The 8,416-nt window shown below is 36.0% G+C and overlaps 2 protein-coding genes across 3 annotated transcripts; one reads left to right on the top strand and one right to left on the bottom strand.

The window, feature by feature from the left end:
- The first annotated feature begins 2,074 nt into the window (after positions 1-2,074).
- Positions 2,075-7,175, top strand: LOC113271719 (phosphoserine phosphatase, chloroplastic-like). 2 transcript variants are annotated; one of them, XM_026521626.1, is made up of 9 exons: positions 2,075-2,292; positions 3,023-3,099; positions 4,805-5,035; positions 5,179-5,311; positions 5,421-5,528; positions 6,139-6,232; positions 6,348-6,497; positions 6,583-6,636; positions 6,869-7,175. In XM_026521626.1, the coding sequence occupies exons 3-9, from the start codon at positions 4,816-4,818 to the stop codon at positions 6,992-6,994; spliced, it is 885 nt and encodes a 294-aa protein (XP_026377411.1). In that variant the 5' UTR covers positions 2,075-2,292; positions 3,023-3,099; positions 4,805-4,815; the 3' UTR covers positions 6,995-7,175. The 2 variants fall into 2 exon arrangements, with proteins under 2 accessions (XP_026377411.1, XP_026377410.1); XM_026521625.1 differs by lacking the exon at positions 3,023-3,099.
- Positions 7,176-7,278: 103 nt separating this feature from the next.
- On the bottom strand, positions 7,279-8,175 carry LOC113271720. Its single transcript, XM_026521627.1, has 2 exons — positions 7,779-8,175; positions 7,279-7,658 (listed from the first exon to the last, which is right to left on the bottom strand). The coding sequence occupies exons 1-2, from the start codon at positions 8,088-8,090 to the stop codon at positions 7,488-7,490; spliced, it is 483 nt and encodes a 160-aa protein (XP_026377412.1). The 5' UTR covers positions 8,091-8,175; the 3' UTR covers positions 7,279-7,487.
- Between the last annotated feature and the right edge of the window lie 241 nt (positions 8,176-8,416).

Raw genomic sequence — 8,416 nt, 5'->3', positions numbered from 1 at the left:
TAATTATTGAAGTTAAAGGGTTAAACTTTTTTGTAGGAGTGAAAAAATATTTTGGAGTTATAGGTGTAGATTTAGGTGAAGTGAAAATTGGTTTTGGGGACAAAGGTGCAGGAGAGTATGGTCGATATGAGTTGTAAGAGGTGGTGAAGGATTTGGTAAATGGCTTAGTGGCTGCATTGGCTAGGTGAAGTTATTTTCTTGTAATCTATCCAATGAAAAAACATCAGCTAGAGTGTGTGGGTGAAACATAGATACAGATTTGTCTATTTCATCCTTCAACCCATTAAGGAAACTCATAACGAAATAGGTTTCACTGAGAGATGGGTCCATTGCGTCACATTAATACCTTTAGTGACTCAAAATCTTCATAATAATCATCCACATAAGAGGTTTGGACTAATTTATTGAAACTACCAACAAAATTTTATTCTACAGGATTTTCAAATCTAGCACAGAGATGGTGGGACAAATCTTGCCATATAATTCTAGGTCGATTAACTTGAAAATTTAAAAATCATTTTTCAGCCTTACCCTCAAGATAGATGACTGCAATGTCTACCTTCCTGTGTTCTTCAATGTCATTAAGCTGAAAGTATCACTCACTTTTCTGTATCCAACCTCTAGGATTATCTCCATCGAATCTTGGGAAATCGAGCTTTGGAATACGATGATGGTGATGAGGGAAACCATGTTGAGGTTGTAGAATAAAACCCTGATCATCCATATCAAAAGTATGAGACCCATTTGCATATTCAGGATTTGGTTGTTTTTGGTGTTGGTAAGGTTGTCTGAACAACTTGATGAGATTTCGATTGTTCTCGTGTAAGGTACTATTGAGATTTGTTGTAAGTGAATCGAACTTAGTATTTAGTTCAGAGGATAAGGTATCGAAATAAGACTGAAGTTTTGATTGTGAAGCTTCCAATTGAATTGCATCTTCCTGAACCTCCTTTAAAGTCATGGTAGATATTTTTTTGATGAATTTCGAACGGCTTTGATGCCAATTGTTGTGATAACACAACAACTAGACGAGCAAATGGATAAAAATGGTGATGAACACTTCCCGAATCGAAGATTCAGGCCAAGATTTGTGCCAAATTAGCGCAGCCAAATAGGTTTTGTTTCATTTAATTCTCAGATGAAAAGAACAAGCTTCTCTTACACATTAAGAGCATCTCCAAGAGAAGGTGCAAAAAATCCTATGTGGATTTTTAATTTAGTCATTTTATTTATGGGGTCTACACATAGAGTAAATATAGGACCTCATGTATAAAATACCATCTCCAACAGTGAGAATTTTAGCCCTTAGAATTAAAAGAAAATTAGTTAAAAACATGACGTGGAGGTGCAACCGGAGGTGTAGATGACACTTTCTTGAACACCTTCAAATTTGATAATTGGTCCCTCCTAACTTGTAGGACCCTACTGTTGGAGATGAATTTATGCCAAACGGGGGCCTAAAATCCTATGTGTCACTGAGAATAAATAAATCTACCCTCTGTTGGGGATGTTCTAAGTAGCTAATAACCCTAATCCTCCATAATGGATGGAATGCATGTGTCCTTAATCAGACGGAAAGTTGACAACTAAGTGAAATATGTTAAGAGAGAGGATCCATACACATTCTTAGTTGGACACTATCATACATGGTTTGCGTCATTTTTTCCGCATAATCCAAATGACAATGAATTTGAGTCTAATATTTATATGATACATTCTTCTTATAAGGATCTACATTCCTACCAAAAATGAGCACAATTCGAGATGTATAACACCACCATCTATCCCTTTAAATATTAACCGTTAAAAATTAACGGTCGAAATTAAGATCGGTAAATGATGAGGTTTGGTATTTTGAATTACGCTCATTTTTTTGTAGGAATATAAAGTCTTATAGAAATATTAGAAGGTACATGTCATCGAAATATTAAATTTAAATTGGTTGTCGTTTCAATTTTGCATTGAAAATGTCGCAAATCATGCATGATAGTGTCCATCAAATAGTGTCCATGGATCCTCACTCGTATGTTAAACACCCTCTAATAATTATTATAGGCATACTATTTGCACAGCCCCCTCCTCGGCACACTGTGACAAAAAAGTCTTTTATCACCTACGAAATCATATTCCAGTTCCTCAAAGTGTGGAGACATTTTCACCTGATACTGCATCATTAGCTTTATCTATCAGGTTCTAAGGCAGCAGAGCAGAGCAGATCGATCTAATCTAATTTTCAGAGGCATCTTCATTCTTTTCCTTTCGATTTCACCGCTGTTTCTACACAAACCCAAGGTAGGGGGGGCTTCTTTCAATCTTCTGAATGATAACCATCAGGCAATTTGGTAAATGATTATGTGGGATGTTTTAATAACCATGAATTTAACAGTAAAATGATCCCTGACTTTGGCGACTTTGTACAGTTTAAATCTTATATCTTCTCTGTGTTCAATCCTTGCATTTGTTCTGTGATTAATTTCGAATTTTAAGAATGGTTTTATGAAAGATTGAAAATTGCTATGCAGCTATTAAGTTTGATTTTCATCCTAATACAAAATTCTTAAACTAACCCTTTTAGCTGTTTGAGAAAATGACCCAACGAGAGATACGTATTTGAGAACTCCACAGGCAGCTGGAATTTTCTTGCCTATTTGGAGAACATAGCCAAAGGCCCAAAGTGGTGTTGTTGATGCTTGCCCTAAATTAGTTTTGTTCATGCTTTTTTGTGTGTTAATGCTTTGCTGATTTCCTAAGTCCCAACGAGATTGAAAATTTTGAGAATTTTATTATGCAACTTTGATTTTCTTGCCAACATTGCTGACATTGCCTGAAGGGAATTTGGTTTGGAATTTTCAGGAACTTTGTTAGTTATTGAAAAATATTAAACCTTGGTGACATGAGTCTAGCTACTTATTTTGAAAAGAATCCATTCCCATGCAGTATTTTGCTTTGGTCTCCACTTTGGTTTGACAGTATAATTACTTGCTACCTAGTTATCAATGTAATACTCTTGCGTTTTTTGAAGGTATCCATAAGTTTCGTGACGTGACACAGGAAGCTTTGGTTTGACTAATCAGTGTTGTACTTTATCAATATCAAAAGGTGTTTGGGTAACATGGGATTGGATCTCTTGTAATTGTACTGTTTTCTAATAGCTTTTGTATTTAGTCTTTTTTTCTTAAAAAAATAACTTGATACGACATTATATCGGATTATATAAATGGGACTCTTTTCCTGTGCATGAAAAGCTAGTTGAATACTTTGAGTTCTTCTCATATTTTTATGAGATGAGTTCTTTGTTCTTATTTTGTATTCACGTCGGCACCGGCAGCATCACCTTCCACTTTGGCTAGTGATTTAACTCCCTCTTTTAGGAATGAATGCATTTACTCTTGGTGTGTACACTGTACTTCAAGTTGGTACTTTGCTTTTGAAGCAGTCTTTTGGTAAGGTTACTGCATCGCTGCCCATGACTTTTGTGAATTTGTTGTGGTTTAGAAATGATCTATTAATCGAGAATCCATTTGTGATTGCTGCCAGTATGCTCTTTAAGTATTTTGGATTTTCCCTATTAATTAGCTTACAGATCTACTGGGTCAACTGAGCATGATAGGAAGTTATAGACCCTCTTGATCGTATCAGAAACTTAATTCAAAACTGGGTTATGGATTTTAAGGCTGACATCTCTTCAAGTCTACATTTTAGCTTAAATTTTCTTTTGAATTCTTTAACCGAGTTTTGGAAATTGTCGGCATTTGGATTTGACTTTACAAATGTTTGGTTTCCTGTTGTATTCAATTTTTCTTTGCATGTTGTTTTTGTACCTTAGCTTATATGGGCTTCTGCCGAACAAAAATTGTATCTTTTAAATGACTTCATAAGAAAGTTTATGTAACTGTCATTTATTTATTTTCGTACTGGTACTAAGAAATTGTAACAATTTTCTTTCTTTGGCTTTGCTGGAGCTACGGCAAGTCTTTTATTTTATTTTCCTTGTTTCCATTCTTTCCAAGAGCATACTGTTGCCTGATTTCTGAAGTATGCCCCTCCATCTTTGTGCTTCTTTATATGCATTTTAATCTACCTCGAAACTAATTTAACTTAAGTATTGAACTGTCTACATGAGCCTCATGTACTAATAGTACGTCAAAACCTTGTACAGAAAATTGAATTTGGTTTTGTTTTACTCCTGTATTAGCATAATTACTTCCTTATAGACTGATATATGTATTCACTTTTGGTTAAGCATCAATCCTACTTACGCCTCAAACTCTTTTGTTTGGTTTTAGACCTCTACCATTTACCTGTAGTGGTTTAGTCTCTTGACGTAAGTGCATTTTTGTAACCTCGGATGCTGTTCATATAATCATTTTATTTTATTCTATATAAGTGTTTTGTAGTTTCAGTCTTCGAGCGACGTAGCAGGGGCTTTTTCCTTGCTAATTTTTGAAATTTATTCCATTAGAGAGGGAGATTCCTGGGCCGTCACGTCAGTGATATCCCTTACTGAAGATTTTCAGTTTGTAGTAGTAGTAGCAATGCTTGAACAAAACCCTAGTGTTTTCAGTTGATTATCATGATTGATTATAGCTGTGCAATTCATGGAAACGAATAGTGTTAATTTGGCTTATTTCCTGGCTGTTTGTTTAGGCTACCATCAGTCTTCTATGATGCAAGCAGTCATCTAGTTCTATGTTCAATGAGAGTTTTTATTTAGCTTGCATAATTGATATCTGCAATCCTTTGAGGATTTCTTTCCCTTTCTCTATTCTAAGTGAATTGATTTGAGTATTTGTTAAAATATCAGATAAAATTTTGATGGAAGGATTGGTGAATGCACGAATCATCACCCCATATTCTCCACATTCTACAACTTCCAGACATTACTCTCCTGTGCTTCGTGCTATTTCTCAGCCTTTATTTAAAAGTCATCTTAGGCTGACGGGTCGATTTAAATCGTTAACTCCAATTGGTATATCAATGCAACCTGTGGAGGCTTCATCTATTTCTCACTTTGATAATACTCTACCTTCCAAAGGTTCGGTTTTAATTCCAACAAACCTGAGTATATCATAAGTACTTTTATTTGATTTGAAAATATTGTATGGGTTTTCTACTAGATTTTGTTTAATCGTCGTCGTGCATTATGATATGGACATTTGGGTTTGTTGTTGGGTACAGAAGTTCTTGAGATATGGCGAAATGCCGATGCTGTATGCTTCGATGTGGATAGTACTGTCTGCTTGGATGAAGGAATTGATGAAATTGCAGAGTTTTGTGGAGCTGGAAAAGCTGTTGCTGAGTGGACGGCTAGGTTTGTGTTCATGTAGTTTTTTTAAGGGAAATGTTTTAGATTATGATGAAAAGTTAATGCTGATATTTGAATGTATTTTAATATTTTTCATCTTTGTATCTGTTGGTAGGGCTATGGGTGGATCTGTTCCTTTTGAAGAAGCTCTTGCTGCTCGACTTTCTCTGTTTCGTCCTTCTTTGACACAACTACAGGAGTATCTAGAGAAAAGACCTCCCAAGTACATTTCTCCCTCTTATCTAAGTGTATTTCATTTGGTTAAGTGCTTCTTTCTCTGCATTTGTTTTGTTGTATGTTGGAAAAATGAATTTCCTCCTAGAAGTTGAACTTTTCTGGCTTGTTTCGACTTTCTCCACTCCTTAAGTTGCTTCCTAGTATATCGGCATCATGCCTAATTGGTAAACAGAAGTAGCCTAACATTAGTGGATGTTAAGGCTTTGGAAAGCGATTGACTGTTAAAATTTACGCTAGTGGAATCTGGATCTCTTTTTAAAAAATCTAAGTTAAGAATATAATCTTTTTAGTGTACCTTACTGGGCAGTTATAAATGTTACTGAATTTTATACTTCAACTTTTGCATGCTTCTAGCTTACTTAGTGCAGGGGTCTTATACAAGCAATTCTACATAATATGCTAGTCTCACATAGGAAGCACTCATAGCTTCATTAGGCTTCAAGATTCCGTGATAGCATATAAAGCTGAGATGTTCAACTTTTCAGCGAAACTGGTGTTAAGGGCGCGATTGTAACAAACTCTATGCAAGCATGTGTTCAGGTGTCTACAAGCATGTTCGACTCTCCCTTGTTTTTATTATGTATTCTGTTTTGTAGGATATCTCCTGGAATTGATGAGCTTATCAAGACTCTAAAAGCTAAGAACACCGATGTCTTCCTGATTTCAGGAGGCTTTCGTCAAATGATCCATGTATAACACTTAATTTGACTCTCATAAACCTCTTGTCTTGTCACTTTGTTTCTTAAATTTCCCGCAGAATCACATTTATTTCCCAACTAACACTTTTTTCTGACTAACATTGAAGCCGGTGGCATTAGTCCTTGGAATCCCTGTAGAAAATATTTTTGCTAATCAGCTGTTGTTCGGAAGTTCTGGGGAGTTTGTGGGGTTTGACGAGAATGAACCTACCTCGAGAAGTGGTGGAAAAGCCACAGCCGTCGAAAATTTAAGAAAGGTAAAAATCCCCCATACTATTCGATTGTATGTCTCAGGTTGTTAAATTGTTCCACGGCTATATATTTGATCTCCTAATTTTGCAGTCACATCAATACAAGAAAATGGTCATGATTGGAGACGGGGCAACTGATCTTGAGGTAAGGAAATTCGTGTTATTCTAACAGTTGATCCTTTATTTTTCTGCGTATGTTAGCATGAACATGAAAAGCAGTTTGTATTTCAGCTGGAGCGATTACAAATTTTTGTGACATGCATGTGTTGTGGTTTGCGAAATTAGTGAACGTTCTCGGCGTATATTAGTTAGACAGCATAGTTGTTTTTACTTATAAGAGTTGGTAATCATACTGTGTAAATTGTACATCTTTTTAGGCTCGCAAACCAGGTGGTGCAGACATGTTTATTTGCTATGGCGGAGTGCAACACAGAGAGGCAGTTGCAGCAAAGGCTGATTGGCTAGTTTTTCATTTCCGTGATTTGATCAAGTCCTTGGAGTAGTGTGTAGTAGAAGAATTCACTATTTCCCCTATAATTCATTTTTCTAAAAGATTGTACAAGTTCCATTAGAATTTTATTGTTTGATATGATTTTAACATTATAGCTTTCCTCTCTTACAGTTTGATTTGTTAAACAGCTCAGATTGTGGATTATAAATAAAGATCGGGTGTTTCAAGTCTTATGATTTTATTTTAAAACTAGCATCTTCTTTCCCCCAGTTCATATTAAAATTCTTCTTCTTGCAAAAAAGCCACACTGTGCTAAATAAGATTTCAAACCTGGGATTGTAGAGAATTTAGAAAATACTACTTATTCCGTTTCTAGAAAAGAGTTACTACCACATTTTTCAATTCGATATGTTTTTAAAACATTACGAATGAATTTCAAGACATTAAATCAAATACAACTATCATTAAAGGTTAAACAAGGATAGAAGGCCACTTTGCACTTTAATCATTCACAGCAGCATGGTGCGGACTAGTTTGTTCCACATCTAAGCACTCTTTTTTTCTCCATCTGAAGATTTTTTCCTGGCATGAACCGGTGATGAGAGTGGAATCAACCCCTTAAGAGTTGTAATTAGACCGAAAACCATGAAAGGTACATAAAGACTCATAAGCGTAGAAGGCCTTGAGGACATGACCATATCGAAGAAAATTGCAACCTACAAAGGAAAAAAAGAAAAGAAAAAAGTCAACCTCAAATGCTTTTGTTAGTTTGATTCGTTGCAGGTAACCCTGAACCCTGAATATTAACGTTAACATAGTTGAGCCGTAATACATACCATGACCGTGACCGTAGAGACGCCATATATCAAGCAGGTCGTTCTGACCCAGGATTTTTTAGTGAGCAGCCCGTAGAAATTGGCGATACAAAGAGGCCACTTGACGAGGAGCTCAAGCCAGACGATACCCACGTAGAAATGAGGTTTCTCCAGTTTCAGGTAATCTCCGTACCATGTGTAGAAATGAAACAGTAAATTCCCATAAGAACTAGTAGCAGGCAGAAACATGTACAAATCCAGGAGTGGAGCTTTAATCACCATCAATGGAAAGTAAATCAACAGGATCCCATTGATGAATTTTTCAAGACTCATCTCTTCTCTCTCTATGGTCTCTTCTCTGTATTACGATGTACTTAGATCTACTATTTTCTTATACTAGGATCGATCATTGACAGCTACTATAAAACTAGGATCGTAAACGACTATCATAAGAAAATATTACGAGAAAAAAAGTGTTGACTCAATCGGAGCCGTTCATACTTGCTTAGTGGCAAACGTTGACAAACGGAATGGTTGATAATAACTTGATATTTTGGTTGCGTGCGAGTCAATAATATCCTCGAAATTTTATATTCCGGAGAAGACCGGGGATGGCATCTGAGACTTTTCTGCGTCTGTGAGGGTTTTCGACAAGGCTT

The sequence above is a fragment of the Papaver somniferum genome, chromosome 4 (genome assembly GCF_003573695.1).
Source record: "Papaver somniferum cultivar HN1 chromosome 4, ASM357369v1, whole genome shotgun sequence".
Lineage (NCBI taxonomy): Eukaryota > Viridiplantae > Streptophyta > Magnoliopsida > Ranunculales > Papaveraceae > Papaver > Papaver somniferum.
The sequence above is the reverse complement of the archived record's forward strand: the minus strand, read 5'-3'. Positions and strand labels throughout refer to the sequence as shown.

Excerpts from the sequence above, each read along its gene's own strand:
- LOC113271719 (XM_026521625.1), top strand. The coding sequence starts at position 4,816 with ATGGAAGGATTGGTGAATGCACGAATCATCACCCCATATTCTCCACAT. Across the intron at positions 6,233-6,347 it reads GCTTTCGTCAAATGATCCAT|CCGGTGGCATTAGTCCTTGG; the intron begins GTATAACACTTA and ends CTAACATTGAAG. Across the intron at positions 6,637-6,868 it reads ACGGGGCAACTGATCTTGAG|GCTCGCAAACCAGGTGGTGC; the intron begins GTAAGGAAATTC and ends ACATCTTTTTAG.
- LOC113271720 (XM_026521627.1), bottom strand. The coding sequence starts at position 8,090 with ATGAGTCTTGAAAAATTCATCAATGGGATCCTGTTGATTTACTTTCCA. Across the intron at positions 7,659-7,778 it reads TCTCTACGGTCACGGTCATG|GTTGCAATTTTCTTCGATAT; the intron begins GTATGTATTACG and ends TTTCCTTTGTAG.